Here is a 22,868-nt window from a genome sequence, read left to right as displayed (position 1 = left end):
CATTCAAGAATGCGAGAAGCATTCAAATGGGAATGAATGGAAGGAGGCAATGAACAATGAACAAGGGTTTTCGCAGAGACCCTACATCAATTGTGATGTTTATTCACCCGTAATGAATTATATTATGTTCCGTTACTTGATCAGTATAGCAACTATGATGCATATTAAGATGCATTTAATGGGCGTCATGACTGCAGGGTCACTTAACAATAATATTTATATCCCCGAAGGATTCTCTATAACTTGAATTCCTAACAATGTAAAGTATGTTGGATATAAATGGGTATTTGTCCAAAAACGAAATGAGAAAATGAGGTTATGAGATATAAAGTCTGACTTATTACCCAAAGGTTCTCTAAGAGACCCGAGATTGATTATGATGAGATATATTCACCTATGATAGATATAATTACAATTTGTTTTTCTAATTTGCCTAATAGTCTTTGAAAGATTGGAAACACGTCTTATGAACGTTCTGACAACATATATATATATATATATATATATATATGGCTCATTTGATGGTGATATTTATCTCTGAAGGATTTCCTATATCACATGTAGAAAAGAATGAAAGTCACAACATATTTAGCATCGAGCTCAAAGATAATTATATGTCTTGACCTGCTAACCGAGCATATTTCAAAATGATTATTTCACCAATATTAATATATAAGTGACCCAAAGATGGTCCATTCACTAAAAGTGAATACAAATCCATTTAGACCAAAAAGAAATTAATAAGAAAATATTAGGACCTAATGTTCCTAATCTTAAGCATCAGGAACTCTACTATACTCTGTAAATTGCAATCAGGCCTAATATGCATTTGAAGTTAATGTTCTAGCTAGACATAGTGTTGCTCCTTATGACATTAGAATAAAGTTAATCATAGTTTTGAAGATCTATCCATGATATGGAGATTTTACATTGGTGAAATACTTTGGTGTTGAATATATAATCACAAGTAGAGATGAATCTCTCTGTGGAAGCAAAGCAATCTCTCTGTGGAAGCACTGCAATGTTATGGAAAGCTGTAAAGTTAAGCCTAGTCGCTACTTCTTTGATAGATTATTTTCTTCAGGACGAGCGAATTAATTATGACTATCCTTGAAGGATGGAGCCCTGAAGCGCATGTCATGTACTCTTTTTCCTTCGCTAGTTTTCCCACTGGGTTTTTCCTAGCAAGGTTTTAACGAGGCATGGATATTAGCACAATGATGTCCATATGAAATGTTATAAATGGACAAAATTACAATTTACTATGGGAAAAGATTACAAGATTGCTATTATTGAAAATTGTAACTGTTACTTCATTGCCTTAGCTCCAATAGTAGCTATACGGCTTAATTGAGGGGGAGTTATACGCACTGTACTCTTTTTGCCTTTGCCAAGTTTTTATCCCACTGGATTTTTCTTGGAAAGATTTTTAATGAGGCAGTCTATGTTAGCGTATAACAAAAGATTGTATATTAATATTATACTCTTTTTCTTTCGCTAAGCTTTTATCCCACTGGGTTTTTTAGCAAGGTTTTAATGAGGCATATTCAAATTGTTTAGTCATCCAAGGAGGAGTGTTGTAAAATATGGATGACTTAAATCATGTTATCGTTACGTTACCGTTAGCAATAACAATACAATTATGGATGACGTTACCGTTGACAGTAACGGTGTAATTATCTCTCATTCATGATTATGTAACCACCGCACTAATGGATCATTGATATGTGCTGGCAAGTATACCAATCGAACAAGTAATACAGTGATAAGAATAATATCGTTTCCACAGGGATTGTGATCGAATATCAAATAATTGTTCCTTTTAAGATGGGAGAAATTCAAATAGTTGTGAGAAATATTGTGAATTTGAGTAAAAATAAAAACTAAATGTAAAGATGTATTTTTGGATTTCTATTATGAAAATATAACAGACATAGATTTTATAAAATATAAGAAAGCATTGTAGCTAGAGTGCACTTACCAAATGATCCCCGCCTTTACTCTGGATTGATTTTAAATACTCATCTATATAAATATTCAGACAATTTATCATCTAAAATATTAAATAGTTAACCCCCAATTCCTTGCAAGATTATCCCTTTAACCCCAATTGGAACTCCAATTCCTTGCAATGTTCCTCATGAAATTACGCAATAAGCACAATAAATTAAACGTCTGCAATAACATGTACGTCTATTCCTAGCACGCATACAAATTGTTATCCTACTCCCTTTCAAGATTAAAACCCCAATATTCCTATCTAGAGCTCTAACCCTCAAACTATCATCTACTACTAGATTGATCAGTTCTAATAAATAGGATAGAAATTATGCACATAGTAGAGACAAAATATATATACAAAGAGTAAATATAAACCAATCCGTCGTAGAAGGGGTTCACATAGGGTTTGTGACCCTAACTACAATAAAGAGTACTAGTCAACCATTGTCATAGCTGATATATAAAGATCCAACATAAACTGGAAATAGAAAATGGAAGAACAAAATATGAACAAGATTTTCTCTCAAGAACTCTCTCTCTGAAGCACCGTCTCTGATGATCGAATCCACCTTTTTTTTCTATTCAGAATCCTTTTTGTATTCTTTTTCTCGCGTAGTTCCAAAATTACCCTTCAAAAACACGCGGTCATGTCTTTTCGCAAACTGGCGCGGAATCGCGCCAACACTCTGGAAAATGGCAAAAGAACAACTGGCGCGGCATCGCGCCACCACCCGCGAGCACTCGCGCCAATATTCTTTTCTCAATTTTCGAATTTTCCTTCTATTTTTTCCTATATAAAAATAACAAGTTAGTGAGAAATAAAACTGAAATGGAAAAGTTAATATATAAAGCAAATATGTATAAAAACTGCTCTTTTATAACTTAATCCTTATTATTTTTAGCTTGAAAAATCACATATGCCAGAGGCACATTAATCATTACTCCCTTATTCATGGTTGTAATCTTATATATTGACATTGTTTGTATTAGAGAAAAGAGGTGAATGATAATTAGATTTATGCCCTACTTCTTGTTGTCTTCTCTCTTCCATTTCTCTCTTTATTTTATAACATTTACATATATTTTCACTTGTATATTTATGTGCAAATATTATTTTATTAAAAAATTAAACTATAAAATTTTTATATTATATATAAAATATTTTACAAAAATATTAAATATTTTATTTATTAAAAAATTCTTGAGTGCATTGAAACACATAAATGAAAATATATTTTTTTAAATTGTAATTTTGAATTACCCATGCAAATTTTTATTATTATGGGTCATTTTATCTTAATCGACATGAATTAGAATCTAATTAGACGGATTGACTCATTTTAATAGCTCTACTTGATACTTCGATACTCGCATCAATCCACTCCATCATACTCACGTTCTATCTTAATTCGAATCGGACTCTATATTTTTGCTTTGCCTTAGGAAATGAATAGAACTATTAATTTGGGCCAATTAATGAATTTCGTCTGACTTTGAGAGAAACTTTACGTGAGAGAGAAGCCATTGAGGATTCGAGCATTAAAGGATAAGAAACTTTTGTGTATTTGAGAGAGATTTTTTGGGAGAGAGAAACCATCAAGCATTAAAAGATTTTGAAAGATTGAAATGGAAACTTAAGCATTAAAGGATTTTTAAAGATTGAAAACGAAAGGTTTCCTTTCCTTTTCATCTTCTTTATTCCTTTGCTATATTTTGGATAGTGAGTGAGCCCTGTCCTACATTGTGGTTAGTAATTCTAGATTGAATTTTTACGTGTAATTTACGTTGAATTTATCGGAACAGTGACCAAAGTGTCACTGTTCATCAACTTTTTTATCTAAATGTACGCGAACAGTCTTATTTCTCAATTTGTCACGGAGGCAAGTTCGCTACCCGTGTAACAAACTCGGTTTGCTGACGTGTCACATTTCTAGTGGATAACAAGTAACAAGTTAAAAAAAAAAGGTTTGAAGGTCGCTACCCCGTGTAGCGAACTTAGTGTCCATTAGAAACGTGACACGTCAGCAAATCGAGTTCGCTACACCAGGTAGCGAACTCGTCCCGTGGCAGATTGAGAAATAAGTCTGTTTACGTGAAATTTAGGTGGCGTTTGGTTGGGAGCTTTTTAGGAGATATCTATCTTTCTCAAGTATGGCTTTTAGAAACACCATGTTTGTTTCAACGTTTTTCACCAAAAACCTATCTATCCAATTTGTCTGAATTTATAAGAAACATAGATATCCGCACTGTTTAGAAACCCAATTTGAAGGTGGGATTTTTCGGAATATCGGTTATCTGACTTTTAATGCACTGTTGATTTCATAAAGTTACCTAATTTTCCCAGTAAAGTTTTTTCCCACCAAACAACTTTTTTTTACATTTTTCTACCTATCTCACTTTATCTATCTTTCTAATCATTTCTCTATCTATCTCATTTCCCTACTATTCCAAAAAAATTTCCTCAACCAAACGCCACCTTAAGTAAAAAAATTGATGAACAGTGACATTTTGGTCACTGTTCCGAATTTATCCTTCTTTCTTTTGTCAATGTTATTTTGGTTATTTATTCACTTAATACTTCCAATTGTTTGATCCATAATTAAATTATTTTTGAAAATTCTAATTTGAACTTGAAAAGGAAAGTTCGATTCGCCCAATCAAAAGGTGAATTGGATTTACTTGTGAAACAAGAATATGCTCCCAAATCATTGGTAATTACAATTACTTTATTAATTACTTTTGTGATATGTCACTTGTTTAGATAAAACCAACAATACCCATCTTATTTTCTACGCATTCAAATGCAATCCGGTGATCCCGTGGTCACATACCATACAAATCAAGTAAGCAACCATTCCATATAAAAGCTCAAGATTGTAAGTAAAACACATAAATAATTCTTATATTAATATCTTTTTAACAGAATTAACGGTTAAATGAGTTCAACGTGAATATGTTGTTTTCACCTTTCTAGGCTCCTTATTTGAAGCTCAACATTTTTCTTTATGGCGGATAAGAAATAAAGTCTAATTTTTAAAAGTCGCGACTTTGCTATTGCATATGCTTACCCAATTTTGGAGAGCAGAGGATGAGTTATTGAATATGATATCTCAATTAAGTGACGACGGATTAATTGAAAAAGCTCAGTCCATTTACTTTATTCAATAATTTCAAGTTGAACTTAACCAAAATATAAAGAAAAATATCATGTTGCTCTCCAAAATTGTCAATACAAAATTTATTGATAATAAAAGACAACAATAATGGTTTAGATATTTGAGTTAGTTGGGAAGTATTTATTGAGTGTTGGTTTTATAATAAATATTTAAAATTTATTACAACAACTAATAATCAACGAAATAGACCAAATGGTGGTAGCTAAGTTAGCACATGGGAGCTGAGAGTATGTGTTTTATCCTTTCCAGTATCACATTTGGAAGGAGTTTAAAGTCTTAATCTTAGACCTACCCCGAATCAAACTAGTCGTTAAGCGATGAACCGATTGAAATATTTCCAAAAAAAAAAAAAATTAACGAAATAGTTTATGAATATTGCATAAGATAATGAAGTAATGCAGTTTAATACAATATACACATGGAAATGTTTTTGGTTTTTGCATAAATACGATACATCTAATTAAACTGTATTAAGTTAATACATTATTTACACTTTATTGACTTAGTTTAATTAATGATGTTTCAATAATTTATTGACTTGGTATATTCAAATACACAATGTTTATGTAAGACTTTATCTATGCACATATGCTCATTCGGTATCTTTGATCATTAAAATTAAAACCGAGGATTGTGATTTGTTATGGAGTTTGATCCGCACATTTTTATTCTGTATTTTCCTCAAGTTATTAAGGACTTTTTTATAGGAAAATTATATTCTCAAGTTGCTTTCTCATATTATACTCACACAATGTGTCATTTTTTTTTCCTTTTTAAATCGATGGCCCCACTTCATTTATGTCGGTAGGAGATAGAATTTCTCTTCTGTTGTACGACAAAAATAATTTTTTTTATAATAAAAAATAGAAAAGGCACAAATTGAGATAAGGATTGAACTTTTCATATATATATATCATAAAGCAAAACTTAAAAGAAAATTGCCTAATTTGGTGGAAGAAAAAGACACATGTCCCTTACATACGAGACTCTTTGTATAAAAAGTAGATATATACACAAAAATTATAAATAAAATTTTCCAAACATAAAGATTGCGGATTTAATGCTCCAACATAAGATTGTACTGTTGTAATAAATTCTTGAAGTTGAGTGTTGTATTATAAGAAAAGCATTAGAAGTATAAATAAAATAAAATAAAAGATAATTATTAGAAAAGTTTTTTAATTGCGTGAAAATTTTTTAATTACGTGAAAATATAATACAAATATAGAATTAGTATTTTTCATGTTGTAAAATATAATTTTTTACACACATAAAAGTTTATGAGACTTATATTCTTTCTCTTCTCTTCTCTTCTCTTCATATGATCCCACATGAATCACATATTTTATCTGCATATAAAAAATAAAATTATTTGCCATAAACATAAAAAACAGTAATTCTTACGAATAATTAGTGAAAGACCAACTGCGAAAAATTAAGAATGGTCCAAGAGTTATTAGTTTATTAACGTTTAGCTAAATCAAAGAGATTGTGTTCGAATCTCTCCAGTATCACCTTTGGGGGATTTAAAGTCTTAATCTTGGACTTGCCTCGAATCGGATTAGTTGCGAAGCAATGAACCGATAGGAATATTTTCAAAAAAAAAAAAAAAAGTAATGTAATGACTTCTGCATGCTATGGGTGCGGGACTTGATGAATTGGATCATATATCGAATGTTGGCAAGTGTAGGGGCTATATTTTAAACAAATGCTGGTCACAGTTAAACATTGACAAATGTTAGTAGTTAAATTGTTCAAAGTATTATCCTTAAATTTACCTATTAGAATTTATTTTATTAATTAATGTTATTTAAATATTTTAAAATAATTTAGTTAATGAAATATTTTAATTCAGTTAATTATCTAATTAAGTTTATTGTGATCATATTGTGTTTTTGGATCGATAACATCTAATTATAAGTGAACCGTTGGCTTATCAGAAAGCCAATCTGTGACCCCTAAAAGGGTGCAATGGCTACTATAGGGAGTGCCAAGCGCAGCAATGGTGATGACAATACTACAGGAGGCGGTCCCAATACAGTGTGTATAAAATGGGGGAGGGGTGACATGCACTTAATATGTGTCTTTCTAAGTTGGCAGAGTAATGGCTCATAAAGATTTGTCCTTTCGTGTGGTGAGGAAGGGGGTATATATAGGTTCCAATGTGGTGGGACCAATATATAAATTAGTAAATTAAAAAATATTTAAGTATTTATTTTGAGTACTTTTTCTATTTTACATATTTCACTAACTAGTAAGTTAAAAAATAAATTAAAAAAATGAGATTACCTGTTATGGGGAGGGTTATAACTAGCCTGGCTCTGATGAGGCTAGCCTCTTGTAGCTGCTACAATGCTGACAACAGCTGCAATGTAAGGGAAAAGTCGAGGGAATGATTCCAAGGAGATATATTGGGTGTCTGTGGAGGCAAAAGGGAGGAGGGAGTCATCTAACGTAAGACATTTTGGTGTTTTATGTTGGGAGGCCGGTCTATTCTGCATGAGGTGGCAATGATACCTGCAGAGTACTGCGTTTAGGGCTGAGGTGCGTTGGATCTTCAGGATTGGACCTGCCTTATTGGGTTAATGCATTGGGTCGACCAAAACAATAAGATTGGGCTTATTTGGGCAATAATGTCCACTTTAGTATGATCTTGGTTTTCATGAAGGGTGAACCCAAAAACATACTATTCTGACAAGTATTTGACCGTTCAGGGGTACCTAAATGGTATTTTTCCATTTAATATGCACCATAAAATTAATTTTCAGTGGAGGGCATTTAGTTTGGCGGACTGGCCCATACATAACTGCTTTTATGTTTCTCTTAATGAGTTCTGTGGGTTTTCTTCGAGAAACTCATTAATATTATTTTAAGGGTTAAGAGCTCTAAATGTCTAAGATCGTGCCATGTAGCGTGAACTATGAGTTCCCCTTGAGGAGGTATGCAGAACTTGAACTGGGAAATAAAAAAATTAATGAGCTACGCAAGGGGAGGCTTGCTGAACTCGTTAAAAAAAAAATTAAAAAAGTTTTGCAAGGCAGTTTGCGAACTAAACGCCCTTTACCAAAAAATAACTTTGGGGGAGTATCAAGTGTAAGAACCCGCACCGTTAATTAAGGAAATTAAGTAATTAATTATGTTAAATTAGGAAATGATTTCATAATTGACCCTAATAATTATTAAGAGGCTTTAATAATTATGATAAGTGATTAAGAATGCTGAAAGTTGCTTTTCGGAAGAAAAGTGCAGATACCGGTTTTGCTAGTCGGTATAAATGCGTCCCGAAAAATTATAATAAGTGCATGATAATTACTAGAATAATATGTAGGACTTGTAAAACGAGTTTCAAGTCAAAATAATAAGAACTGGTGCCAGAAACTGATAGTGGCTATGAAAAGCGCGTACCGAAAAGGTGGTCCAAAAAATATAATAAAAATATGTTAATTCTTGTAAAATTGAGTAGGTTAAGAATCCTGAGTTTGGGATTAAAATGCTAAGCGTAACAATTAAAGTTAATACTGTGTGTTTTAAGCTTAAGTGGCTATTTATATGATTGACACATGACCCTAGGGCAATTCCTTTTGTCTTGAGCGTGAGTTTCTGGTCCTCCAGCAGCTGAGTGCTTCTCCTCTTGTCACCTTCACCTTCCCTCACTCTCTTGAACCAAAGGAGCCATTTTTACTCTTGGTTTCTCTAACTAAACACCTTGTGGTTGTGGGGAGTAGCTTGTGAGTGAGTGAGACTCTTTTTTTTGAGTATCTAGTTGTGAGGGAGTGTGGTTGGGTTGTCTTCCTTGTTGGTGAGGTAGGGGCCTTTACCTTGCTTTGTGGAGCTTCATGGAGCTTTCTTTGTGAAGAAAGGAACCACTTTGATGTGCATTTTCGTGCACCCTTCCAAGTCAGAATCTTGGGAACTAGTTGTGAGCTCCAAGAGCCTTCCTTTGCTGAGTTTGAAGCCTTGAGTAAGTGTTGAACCTTTGGTCTTGTGTTTTGATGATTAAAAGATGTGTCTTGGTATGTTTAATGAGTTGAACAAGTAACCAACATTTGTATGAACCTTAATGTGCCTAAAAATGCATGCTTTAACGTGTGTAAGTGTTAAAAATAGAACCTTGGAAGGATATCTTCGCGAAATGCAGAAACTGCATTCTGTCGCGAAATATCTGGATATTTGCTCGTGAAATATCCGGATATTGATATCCGGATATGTGTATCCGTATATTGATATCCGAATATGGGAATCTGGATATCCGGATATTGCCAGATGGATATCCGGATATGGGATATCCGGATATGCCTCCGACGAATATCCAGATATTCTGGGTTTTCGATGAACAGTAAGGTACTGTTCATACAGAGGTCTTGTATGGGTTTGTGGACCCTAGTGTGATGAAGTGGTACTTCTGTAATAACTTAACTAAGTCAGAATCAAATGATTAAGGGCTTGTGGCTTTGTGTGAAGCCTTAAGACGTAAATCGTAAAACAAAAACGTAGTCTTTATGTTTATGCTATTGAGCTATGAATGTTGATATGCTTGTTGGTCCATATCAGATTGTGATCTGCTGTGTGTTGGACTTGAGCTGTGTGGACTCTTGGCATTGGATAGTGAGCTTGCAAGGTAAGCTTTCGTGTCCTCGGTTTAGCCATGTTGTGGTTCCACCATATCCCATGGGGGTATGGTTATATGCATGCTGTGTTACATGCTTTTGATGTTTTGGAAATGCTGTTGAGATGTTATATGCTAGTGCCTTTATGATATGCATGTGGTGTTCCACTTATACGGTAAGCCTGAGTATGTGGTACATACAACATGGTGAGGCTGTGGGTGAGGTACAAGCGGTGTTCCTTGTACTTACATGTGGGTGATAGACGTATTCCTGCATTTCTCTGGCCAGTAGAATAGTTTAAACACACATGGCATGAATATCTGTTGCACTGCATAGTTTTGGAATTTATATTGATATAATGCTTTTAGAACTTATATTGCACATGTAAGTGAGCTGGGGTGGAAGATCCTTGAGGACCCCTTGTCTTATTGAGATTTCTAGTTTAGAGATCTCACCCCACGTTTGGGGAATGCTTATTTCAGGATCATGTAATGTGGGGGTTGAGGCCCCAGGCGGTAGGAGGCCGGAGCTGAGTTAGATATTGCTGTGATTATATGCTGACTTGTTGGATGCTGGTTATGCATGCTGCTTTTATGCTTTTAGCTTCATTTTATGATTTTGGATTATCTTGTTGAGACTCTGTCGTTTATGCCACGTAGACTTGTTATGTCTTGTTTTATTTGGAGTTATAATAATATATCAGGATTATTGTCCGGATTACGTATGTAATGCCGTGACTTAGATACTCACTTTATATTTTATATTGAGGTATTTCAGTTAGTTGTCTTGCAATTTACATACATGCATTGTTTTTATGAAATTGATTAAATAATCAACTTGGCTAAATACAATGACGTCATAATTGGAAAAGAAAAAGATATTCCGCAATTTTTTAATTAAGTGCAGCTTAATACGACAGTATGATAACATTACCGGGTATACACGGGGTGTTACATATCAAGCGTGTAAAATACACATGGTAACGCGCCTAAATGATCAAATAGTCCTCTTCTGACTAGGTATTTTGGCTAAGGTCAGCATGGGGTTCGACTTTGCGTTTCTTCTACTCTTTCATTGTAAAGATTATCAAGAACGATAGACGATAAAGAGGAAAATCCTAACATCAAATTTCCCGTTTTCCTTTGGTTCTATGATGGCTCCACAGGGTATGCACATTTACACTTTTGATTTTATTGTTAATTGGATATTTTATAGTCATATACATAATTTAAAAGTTTTAAATTTATCATTACCTGCATTTGACACGTGGCCTATAAAACGTGCTCGGTTCAGCGGGCCAACCTACCCGGGGCGGGGAAGACTGAGTTTTACAACCCGCTTTCAAAAGCGAGGCGGGGCGGGCCATGGCAAGTTAGTGTAAAATAGGTTCGGGCCGAAGAAGCGACCCGAGTTTTTTAGCCCATTTTCAAAAGCGAGCGGGAGGGGCCGAGTTTTTTGGAGGGATAATGGCGGGGCGAGAAAGGCCGCCCACTTTTCTCATCGAAAAATTTGAAGTGTTCGAGGCCTACTGAAAAATTGGGTGGTCTCTCTCACAAGGAGAATTTTTTCTTTCCTTCTTATCCATTTTTTTTCCTTTTTGCCCTCCTCATTTGTGAGAAGGGAACACCGAGTTTTGAATGCTCTCAGAGTGCCCAAATTTCTCTCCCTCTCATCATACAGGATCTGTCTCACACCTATGGGACTCATTATATTACTTTGATAATATGTTTTAAAATTCCATTATTGTAATTATTTATTTTTATTCTTTTACATATGATGGGTCGATTTGTCCGCATGGAAATATAGGTCATGAGAATTATGGCATGTTGAGATAAACATTTGGAACTTGTAGAATTATGTTTAAGGCATAAAATCGTTTGGGAAAATGCAAGAGATAAAGCCAAATGTATAAAAAAATGATAATTTTTTTTTTAAATGTACGTGTTATTTATTTTACAAATTAATATCTAATTATTTTCTATTAAAAATAGTTTGCTATGCTATGCTATGCTACTTTAGCCAAACGTTTTTTAACTCTTGCCATAATAAGTCCAAAATGTAGTAAACATTACCATTCTCTCTAAACCAACAAGCACTACTGCAACTGCAGGTAAAGTTTTTATTCTTTCGAAAAAGCTCACAAATTATATCCCTTTTGATGTGATACAGTTTTCAATATTAGGAGGAGATGAAAGGAAGAATGGACGCGAAGACCCAGCCACTCGGTAGAGGTGCGCAAAATAATCAAAAAATTGAATTGAACCATGAATCGAACTGTCCTTAATCAGGTTTTAAAAATCAGTTCATGAACCGAACCGGTTTTTAGAACCAGTTTAAGAACTGAACTATTTTGAATCGGACTAAACCGAACCGTTTCTGAACCATACCGTTTTCAAACCGAACCAAATTAATTTTTATAACCTTATTTTTTAAATTTTAAATTTTTTTTCTTTACCTGAACCAGTTCCGAAACGAACCGAACCGAACCGTTTCCAACCGAACCGAACCGTTTCCAACCGAACCGAACCAGTTTTGAATCGAATCGAATCATTTCCGAACCGAATCATTTAAACCAATTCGATTCAATTTTTAAAAAAATTCAATTCGATTCGATCCATGCACATCCCTACACACCCAGGTATCATGCCTAGTTGAAGTCCCTTCTATAGAACTTCCAACACTTTGCGGACCCAATCATCATTGCAAAAGGAGATACTGTTTTCTCTGGGCTATGCATTTGAGTAAGATACTTGGAAATAACAATTTTAGCCCATAAATTACATTCCCTTGGTTAAGGATAGCCCAACCCAAGTTACATCTAGTAAGTGTTGGTTCATTAGCCCATTGTCTCCGGGATCAAATTTATAATTTGTAATTTGTAGGACTATGATAGCAATTTGTTGCGTTCAAGAGAGACATAATGCACTGTTTCCTCATCACAGTTAAACACGTGTCACCTTATTGCAGCGTTCTTTGTGTCCCTATCAATAGCACAAAATCCAAAGTTGCTTCAATATTGAAATTCATATCCGTTCATGGCCCATCACCCTTATCCATTTAGGGGTCTTTTAACCTAATGTCAAGCGAATTAGAATTATCCACACCTTTAATTTTGAATTTTATTAATTTTATGTTAAAGGAAATAAGTTATCTTATGTCATAAAGACAAATTTGTAAGTTTTACTATCTGAAAAAAAAATAACACAGTTATCAGAGAGTATGTATGAGAGAATTTTATCACATATAATATGATAATAGTATTTCCCTATGATTTTTTGGTAAATGATTTACTAATATAATGTGGAAAGACATATATTATAGTCGTGTGCGTTCAAATTGGCACACACAGAGAACGTGACATGTGTACATTAACTTTTGCATAAGTAATGTATATATCGGATAATACATAATTTAATGAGGGGGATATTTTAATTATTAATTTTTTTATTATTAATCTACTGTAATTTTTTTTAGGGAAACCCAACAGGTCTCGCCAGTCCTTTGGAGTGACACTAATCCTGCCTCGTGGATTGAAGGGTACGGCTTTTTCCATTAGTTTCAAAGTGCGTCTCGCAAAAATTGAATTTCAAACCCTTTAGACTCACGAGTTCGACCTGCTCAGCACCCTAACCAATTGAGCCACCTCGAGGTTAATCCATTATCATTTTAATTATTGTTGAATTTCATTTTTTAGCCGACATTTTCTTCTAAAGAGAAAAAAGAAAAATTATTTTTAATGTACTCTTGAGTTGAGAGTATTAATTATATTATAGTGATAATGGATTGATCAGCCACATAGGAACAAGGTGGAGCCTTGACCCAGGTTAAAATTTAAAAATTAGCCACACTAAAAAAATGCAGCTAAATAACTATGATTAAATTTTTAAATAAAATTTAATATCAAGTCTCTCTTAAATTTTTGTTAGTCCTAGTTCAATGAATAAGCTAACTCCGTTGAAATTGATAGTAAAAAAATAAATAATAATAGAAATATTCTATCTCTAATTTAATATGCTAATAAATAATTTTATAAAAGAATTAAAGGAGTGAAATGTTTAAAATTTCACATTGGATGATTCAAAAGCCTCTTTTAGACCTTCAAGTTCAGCTGATCCTCAAAACACATCCACATTACTAGTGTTGTTGTGGTGGTGGACTACATAGACACCATTCGTGTCACCCCATGAATCCGAAAGCTACAACATGTCTTTCCACCAAAAAAGCACAAACACGCGTCCTATACGTGGCAGCTACAACATGAACCGCCACATGGTGTACGTGTCAGACCTTGAAAAAAATGAAAATGGATAAATCCACCGACTCCCTCCTTCACCAGATTTTTATGCTTAGTTTCCCTATATAAACACCATGCTTTATTGATTCTATCATCAACCTTAACCATATCACAACAGTTTTCAACAACTTTCCTTTGTTTTTTTTTTGCATTCTGCTTCGTAATCATGGCAAGCAATCAGGGTCAGTATGGTGATCAAGGTCGTAGGACAGATGAATATGGCAACCCCGTAAGCCAAACTGACCAATATGGCAACCCTGTTCGCCAAACTGGTGGCACCACCGGCTACGGTGGTGGGTACACCGGTGACACCGGTAGAAAGGAGGGGATAACTACCGGCGGTGGTACTGGGTACGGAACCGCCGGCATACCCTCCGCGGACACTGCAGGCACAGGGTATGGAACCACTGGTGGCACAGGGTATGGTGCCACTGGTGGCACAGAGTATGGTGCTACTGGTGGCACAGGTACAGGTTATGGAACCACTGGGCAACATCATGGGAGGGAGGAACATCATCATCATGGTCAATCTCATGGTGGATATGATGCATCATCTGGAGAACAGCATCATGAGAAGAAAGGGATAATGGATAAGATTAAGGAGAAGCTTCCTGGAACTGGAAACCGTAACGACTAGATGCTTATATATGTGTGTGTATTATATATACAAATATATATAATATTGTGTTAAGTGTTTGAATAATTTACTGCATGTCTTTTAAGTATATATGCAGTATAGATAGAATAGATAGAAATGAATAAAAGTTACATGCATGTAGGTGCTGTGCTTAGCGGGAGTGTTGTGCCTATAGGGACATGTAAAGCCTGCGGAGTTTGTTGTGGGTACCTTCAGTATGTTAAGTGGGGTGCTTCGGTTATATTATAGTTAATGTTGTTGTGTTATGTTGGATTTTGAAATGCAAGCTTTCTTTGTTTTTGTCTTCCTTTTCAAAAACTAGTTCTTACTACGATTATCTTTCTCTGGAATTGGTTTCCTCTGGGCTTTTATTATATTTGCAATTTATTTACATACTAGAAAAAAATAAAAAGTTGGGAGTGTAAATTCTTATAATTTATGTTATTTTGAGATCAATTTATTATAGTTATGGTTCATTTACATTCACACGTCCTATTGTGACAAATGCTTATCAAAAGAAGTTTGTAACTAATCCTTTACAAGTGAAGGGGATAAAGAAACTAAGTGTGAGCCAGGGAATTTCTGAAAATTAGAGGAATTTAAAAAAACGAAAAAAATACATAATATATAACGAGTCTTATAAATTCCTACTTATCGTTATTGGCCTTTCGTGGAGGGAATATTTATTAGAAAATCTCACTCTGGTAAGGATTGGGAGGAAAAGGGTTTGACATGGGAAAATTGGTCCCCTCTTGTAAAAGGCAGTCTAAAGTGTTCAAGCAAAAAATTATCCACTATTTAAGCTATGAAGTATTGGTAGAACCAGAGAATCGCAATTACTATTTCTTGGAACATAACCTAATTCAAAAGCTAAGCTACTAAATAACTCAGTACAAACACATACGAAAATTAATGGAAGTTGAAAAAAATCTATATTAAAAAAATTTGAGTTCTGTTATATTCTCCTTGAATACAAACTATATGTATCTAATATTTTAGAGATAAATATATTTAATCCGTTCGTTATTTAATAATCAAGAGAATTATTAGCGGGGTTGGTTATGAGAATTTAGAATCATTGTTAAAAAAAAAATTAAAATGTACAATTCACCTACTGCACTTGTGGTTGTGGATTAAATATGAGGCAGTTCTCTCTGTTCCTCTCATTGTGGGTAGCTAGAAGACTCCAATTATTGGTCATTGGTTTCTGGTCTTCGATTTCAGCATTGTTCTCACTCAAGTCTTGGATTTCCAATATCTCAACTCTACGATTAGTCTTCTTCTTTATCTTGATTGCAACATCCTGTGGTATGAACCTGCCACATACAATTACCGTGGTTTGCTGCTTCTCTAGAAAATGGCTTTCCAACTCTAGCATAATAAAAAAAAAAATAGAGTAAAATATAATTCTCAATCTCAAAACTATTAAGAGGGCTTGCATAGAAAGAATGATCAATTATGTCTAACCTGGCATATCAAGAAGGGCTTTCTTCACTTTTCTGAAACAACCATTGCAATCAATATTGATCCTCATCACCATGCAGAAGCACTGCCAATCAAAGGAAACAAAAAAGTATTCAGATGGTATATTTATGAACAGCTTCAAAATATTTGGACAAGAGAAGATGGTGATTAGAGCTTGCCTTCACTGTCATGAGATCAATCAAAAAGAGAGAGAAAGATGAAGTAACATGTGTTTCAAAATCCAAAGAAGTTTGAATGAACTAGCAAAAGAAAAGTGAATCTTAAAAGGCAACAACAAAACTTTGAGAGCCAAAAAGGGGGTTTATAATGAGCTGGTTAGCACTTCTCTTTGATGAAATTGATTCTCCTTTTAATTGCAGAATCCAATTCTACTTTCAACAATGTATGCATAGCAAGACAATGTAGCGTAGTTCCTCACATTATTCTTGGTTGCTTTGTTCGTATTTTGCGCATGCCACTACATAAACAAAGAAAGAGCAATCTTACTTTAAAAAAAGGCATAAATAAAGATCATACTTCTACTAGAATGAAGTGCTCTGCCAGCAAAATATTTAATATAAAGCAAAAACGTGTAATTAAACCCGGTGACAGTTTCGTTAGACATTGTGACTTTTTTTTAATCAGATACGGTTAACCAGCTCTTTTATCTCTTACGGCTATTATTAATGAGAAATCATATTCTCATGATACTACTCTGTTGTACTCACATAGAATAATGTTCTACTCTTTTTCTTTTTCTTTTTCTTTTTTGAAAAAATCAATGGCCCCAACTTCATGTAGGAGATAGAACTTCTTTTCTCTTCTACTGAATGAGAGAAAATAATCCGCCATTATTAATATCACAATAAGAATGTAAATTTTTTATCTTCAAGCCCATCGTGTTAATTATTTATAGGAAGGTAAGAGAGGGAAAAAAGGGGTGATAAGAACCAAAATGCCACAGTTCGGAAATAAAATGCCATATTTTAGGACCCCTTATCACACAAGGACCTGCGGTCAAAAATAATGGATCTTGGCATTTTGAAAATTAAAATGCCAAAAAGGTGACATTTTGGTTTTTGTCCCCAAAAAGGGTGGTATGGAGAGAGTTTAGTGATATGGAATTGGATTAGCTTATTTTATATCAAAATAATTAAAAAAATTGAAAGGAAGTTTTTTTTAAAAAAAAAAAAACATTATATTGCTGAAAATAATCATAACCAACCATGTTCTGGTGATTGAAAATAAAAATTTTATATACCGTTACCTAATAACTTTAATTTTTGAAAGAGGACATTCATAACAAGAATAAACAATAAGTACATGTTTGATTGCTGAAACTCACACACTATGCATGTAACAACTCACACAGAAAAATGGCCATTTTTTCTATTTAGAAACCTTTGGTAAATATATCTCTATCCACACAACACAGAACAACACAGAACATAATGGCTTCTCTGAATTATTGCAACATTTTCCCCATTTTTTATCAGATCATTCTCCTGCTTATGATTTCCTATTCACCCAACATACTTTCTCAGGACCCAAGTTCATCAAGCCCCACCATAGCTCAATGCACATCAAGCCTCCTTCCTCTTATTCCATGCGCACCATTTGTGCAGGGTACTGCTCAGTCTCCAGGATCACAATGCTGTGATAGCCTCAAGCAACTCTACATCCAAGAGCCACACTGTCTTTGCCTCTTGCTCAATGACACTACTTTGAGCTCTTTCCCCATCAACAGGACACTTGCTCTGCAGCTTCCACCTCTTTGCACCCTTCAAGTCAATATATCTGACTGTCCAGGTTACATAAACAATCACATTCAATCTTAAAGCATATGTAGCAATTTTGTTTATTTGACTTATTTATTTACATTCAAGAAGTGTGTTCTATGCTAGTTTTTAAACTCCTATTTTTTAATCCATCAGTGTTACATTCTTTAGTCCAATTCTGGGTATATAAATAGCATACTTGAGGAATTTCTTGTATTATTTATTGAATCGGTTTCCACTCTATTTTTGCCGTAGGTGAACATGAACAAGTGCAAGTGCCTCCAACAACTTCACCAGATTCTCAAGTTTCCTTCGGGACAAAGAAAAACTCTACTGTTGTTGGTATACTAGCACCTGCTTTTTCCATCCCATTAGTCATCATTCTTATATATGTATTATTATGAGAAACCTCAATAATGTTTCAAAATGAATGGAAAATATGAACCTTATAGAGCTACAGCTAGGTTGCCTTGGATTTGGTCTCTGCTGTTGTGAATCAACTTTGCAGAATTCCATCCATTATAATTATATTATAAAACACAATTATAAAATTAAGTTAAAAGAAAATAATTATAATGATTAGATTTACAAACTGCAGCCAATTTTATTAATTGCAGAGAATTATAATGTCCTTTAATAATAATTTCATTTTTCAATATCCTAAAGTCGAATGCTTTTTAATGATCTTTCACTTCTGCTGAATTTGTAGCTTCTCCGGCATTTTCAGTACCACCAAGACCTAGCATGATGGGATTTGGGTTTGGAAGAAACGAAGCCATTAATTTGAAGACAGAGAATGGATTAGCTGTTGTTATGACTATTGCAATTCTACTGTTCACATCAGTGGCTTACTAATTTCGGTTGAAATCATACATTCAGTTCATATAGGTATAGGGTCTAATGAGACTATAGCCAACAGAACTTTTCTTAGTAGATTGGTTAAGTCATTTCTTTCATAGTTTGTACGTAGATTATTCTGTCCATGTGTATTTCCCTAAATAAAATATGCTATTATTATTTACATCTTATAAAATTTAATATTCTCCCAACTGCTTAAGACAAGACAAATTTGAATTGTCAATGGCCTTCACATCTCCATGCATCAACAAGTAATAATTAAAGCAATATGATAATCAGTCACGTTGAATTGTAAAACAACATAATCACCCAAATAAAGCAGACATAAGAAGAGAAGATCGTCAACAATGATTTGAGCAATCAGATGCAACTTTCAAGATTTAAAGAAATATAACACAGGCACCAATATGACAACAGTTTGTAAGGAATAACAATACATTTCCGCTTGCAACTAATTCACTTGGTTTGTCTCGGAATTGATACAACTTAAGAGGGTATACGTGTAAACAAAAGGATTGCCTTACAAATTGAGTGCAACAGAGTTTGAATTCATCCACCTGGATCTATATGCTAAAAATAAGGTATTTTTGCAGTATCTATGGATATAGATTACTCCAAACTAGGAGCCACCTCTGTTGGATTGGACTCAAATACATCTGAGTCAGATCCCTCAGGTTCTTCTAAAAATTCTCTAGACTGCACAGACTCCTTGTATGCAGGAGTTTCCTTAAAATCTGTTGCTCCTTCATTATATGTTGCCACAGCAATCCCACATGCAACTAGCTGCAATCACAGTGAACATAAAAAACATTTAAAATTAACCTATAGTGTGACTAGAGTACTCAGACTCTTCAAGCAAGACATTCTTTGGCATGAAAGAGGGCGAATTATAACATAAGAAGATCTGAAGTTGAGACCATGCCAACTAGACAAGAAAAGCAACTGATGAATAGAAACAAATCCAACAAATTCTTAAAGAAAAATCTTAGGAGTGATTACTAGTTGAACAGTCAACTAAGGAAGCAATTGAAAGCAATGATACTAGCAATGTTCTATGTGGGAATACGTTCTTCGGAATTCAATAACCAAAACTACTCCCTATTAACCCCGACTAGCAAAGGTGGGATGAGAGCATTCCTTCTACACAGTCTTACCTATGCATAATTGTAAAAACATTGTTTCCCTAATTAAAACTTGTGACCTTTCCATCTCTATGGTCCAATTTTATCAATACTCCAGGCTCGCCTCAAAAAAGTGGCATAATATCTTATACCAAAACCACTTCTCATTAAACCACGACTAGTAAGGGCGGGATGCTCCAGGCTCACCCTTAAAAAAGTGGCATAATATCTTATACCAAAACCACTTCTCATTAAATCCAACTAGTAAGGATGGGGTGAGGGCAATTCTAATAAATATCTTATACCAAAACCACTTCTCGTTAAACTCAATTAGTGAGGATAAGGTGACAGCAATTCTTATAAGCCTCTTACTCTTATATAATTAAAAGAGATTCTTTCCCGAATTCAAGCCCGTATACAAAACAACTGTTTCACTACTCGAGCCTCGCCCTCATTATTCCAGAACTCACTAACCATTCTCGCAAAATCACTTTCCAAAAAGTTGTAATTCAAATAACTAGGACAATGGTTAGGCAAATACATCACAATAAAACTTTTCCCAAATCACAGTATTTACTAGGAACCCATTATCAAGTTTATTTTTTTAAATAAAATAAAAAGAAATAACACTTCAAAATTTAGTAAATAAATTAAAACTAGCAGAAACGTTTTAAAAATTTAGTGGTATCATACCGCAAAAACAACACCAAAAGCCCACATATACTGAACGAAGAAGCCGAGTGCGTCCCACTGGGTCCCTTCCCAGAAGTCAGTTTCATCGCCGGGAAGCTTCGGCAAGAAGTATCCGTCGTCGGCGTCATCAACGGAGTCTTCAATCTCAGCCGTCCGTTGCAGTTCCTGATCGGTGGTGGTGGTTGTGCCACGTCGGTTCCTTCCAGAGCGAGAGGAGAATTTCTTCGCCGAGACTAAGTGAAGGTTTCTTCTTGTTCCAGTTGAGGATGATGATGAAGGGAGTGTGAGGTGAGAGAGAGGGGTGTAAGGAGTACCGGTGGTGTTGCCGCAGAGGATTCTAGCACCACCACCACAGCCACTACCAATGGCTACGGTGAACGTCATTGGTGGATGAGAGTGCACAAGAGAAGATGATGATGCTTGCCTCTGTGGATAAGACTAGGAGAAAAACAACGTTTGAGGTTTCGGTGATATCCTCCAATTCTGTGTCAATAATTTGGAACCCTTTTTTTCCTTTTGTTTTTTTCCACTTGCTAACCCAATATGTTTCGGGCACTTCAAACATATTTTTGGGTTATACTTGTCTCTTTCCAAGTAAAATAAATCAAATTTTTACACATATATAGTACAGTTAAATTTTTTTTCTATTTTTTTTCTCTTCAATTATTTACGAGTTTCACTTATATTTTTATTTCTGCAACATAAAATAACACAATTATACTAACATAAGAAAAAGATTTCCTTATATTATTAGAGGGAATATGTTTCTCGTGTTGCATAAAAGTGAAAGAGAGAAAAAAAAGTGAATCTCATTTACTTTTTATGTGTGCTTCTGACAATTTTATCTAATATGAGAGTTATATTTCCCATATGATTAAGGGTTTAATGTTTAGGCTTTGTAAAAAAAATCTGTCTCACTCACGCAAAAGTAAGTGAATTTCATTAACTTTTTCTCTCTCCTTTGTACAATTGGACCTTGTCATTTTTACCTGAGTGTGGCAGAGAAATTTTTCTGCAACAACAAATAGAAACATTTTTTCGTATTATGAATTAGAGAAGGTTACACTTATTATCATTTTAGCCTTACCATTCTTTCTACCTAGTTGTTAAAGGTTTCTCAATTTTCATAAAAATAATTCCTTTTTTACAAAATACTAGAGACCTTAAGTAAAATAAAAAAACTGCAAATTTATATATGGTTTTAGATTACATTTAATTTTTTTTATATCATCCATTGATTCATCCAGGGAAGGACTAAAGGAGGGGCTAGCTATAACATCCTCTATATTAACTAGCATAAAGAATATCACATTAATTCTTAAATCTTATTTTAAATAAAAGAACGGTAATTATTTGAAATTTTAACGCAACAGATATAAAATAAAACATATGATAAAATATTCTTAAAATTTAATTATGCATTAACCAAAAAGTCAAATTTACTAGTACATTTGGATTAGATTAAATTACATCAGCAGAGATAGTTGTGGAACCAATGCACTCTACGTAAAGAATATAAAGGTTCAACGATTTTGATGATAACAAACAAGCACGAAAGGAAGGCTTCAAGTTGCAACAATCAAAAAGAAACAAACATCCAACGATCATGAAGTCCTTCAAGATTCAAGCTTCAAGAGAAGAATCTAAGTCCAAGAATTATCAAGTAATATACTTTAGGACTTAGAATTAATTGTGAGGGTAACTGACCTCTTGCATGAATAAGCTCAAACGTATTTTCATTAAAATACATGCATTAAATTATCATTTAATTACACAGAGGATTTAGAAGCATTACGCTTTCATATAAAAATGTTTTAAAAGGTTTTAGAATATTTTTAAACGTATTTCCAACCCTTCTAAAAGGTTGGGAATCGATTCCCTGTGATAAGGAATCGATTCTCACTTATCTGAAAGATTGGAAATCGATTCCCACTCATTGGGAATCGATTCCTACTGCATCAGAGGACAAAAATAACAGCTATAAATGGCTAAAATGAGTGTGCAAAGGGTCATGGGGGCCTCTATAAATAGTGACCATTGTTCCCCTTGATGGGACACACTTCTTAATCATAATTCTTGCTTTATTTCACATCATTTACTTACTTTCATTCATCTTGATCATAAATCATCTTTGAGCTTTATTCTTGTGAGAGTGTCAACAACCATTGTTCTTCAACTTGTGTTATTTGTACTTTGAGACTACTTAGCCATTGTTAAACATCTTCCTTTGATTTCTTGA

At 34.1% G+C, this 22,868-nt stretch overlaps 4 protein-coding genes across 4 annotated transcripts; 2 read left to right on the top strand and 2 right to left on the bottom strand.

Moving 5' to 3' along the window:
* The first annotated feature begins 14,144 nt into the window (after positions 1–14,144).
* LOC133313573 (dehydrin DHN3-like) lies at positions 14,145–15,023 on the top strand. The gene has a single exon (XM_061514964.1). It carries the CDS (start codon positions 14,245–14,247, stop codon positions 14,713–14,715), a length of 471 nt encoding a protein of 156 aa, XP_061370948.1. The 5' UTR covers positions 14,145–14,244; the 3' UTR covers positions 14,716–15,023.
* Positions 15,024–15,771: 748 nt separating this feature from the next.
* On the bottom strand, positions 15,772–16,541 carry LOC133313559 (heavy metal-associated isoprenylated plant protein 25-like). The gene is made up of 3 exons (XM_061514950.1): positions 16,359–16,541; positions 16,183–16,264; positions 15,772–16,086 (listed from the first exon to the last, which is right to left on the bottom strand). The coding sequence occupies exons 1-3, from the start codon at positions 16,368–16,370 to the stop codon at positions 15,827–15,829; spliced, it is 354 nt and encodes a 117-aa protein (XP_061370934.1). The 5' UTR covers positions 16,371–16,541; the 3' UTR covers positions 15,772–15,826.
* A 1,089-nt stretch (positions 16,542–17,630) lies between these two features.
* LOC133313567 (non-specific lipid transfer protein GPI-anchored 10) lies at positions 17,631–18,812 on the top strand. The gene is made up of 3 exons (XM_061514955.1): positions 17,631–17,982; positions 18,213–18,299; positions 18,667–18,812. The coding sequence occupies exons 1-3, from the start codon at positions 17,631–17,633 to the stop codon at positions 18,810–18,812; spliced, it is 585 nt and encodes a 194-aa protein (XP_061370939.1).
* A 362-nt stretch (positions 18,813–19,174) lies between these two features.
* On the bottom strand, positions 19,175–21,140 carry LOC133313579 (uncharacterized). The gene is made up of 2 exons (XM_061514975.1): positions 20,630–21,140; positions 19,175–19,598 (listed from the first exon to the last, which is right to left on the bottom strand). Exons 1-2 carry the CDS (start codon positions 21,011–21,013, stop codon positions 19,425–19,427), a joined length of 558 nt encoding a protein of 185 aa, XP_061370959.1. The 5' UTR covers positions 21,014–21,140; the 3' UTR covers positions 19,175–19,424.
* Between the last annotated feature and the right edge of the window lie 1,728 nt (positions 21,141–22,868).

This window comes from Gastrolobium bilobum, unplaced genomic scaffold, assembly GCF_033153095.1.
Source record: "Gastrolobium bilobum isolate Gb01-03AN ecotype WA unplaced genomic scaffold, APGP_CSIRO_Gbil_v1 utg1760, whole genome shotgun sequence".
Lineage (NCBI taxonomy): Eukaryota > Viridiplantae > Streptophyta > Magnoliopsida > Fabales > Fabaceae > Gastrolobium > Gastrolobium bilobum.
This window is presented reverse-complemented; position numbering and strand designations above follow the sequence as displayed.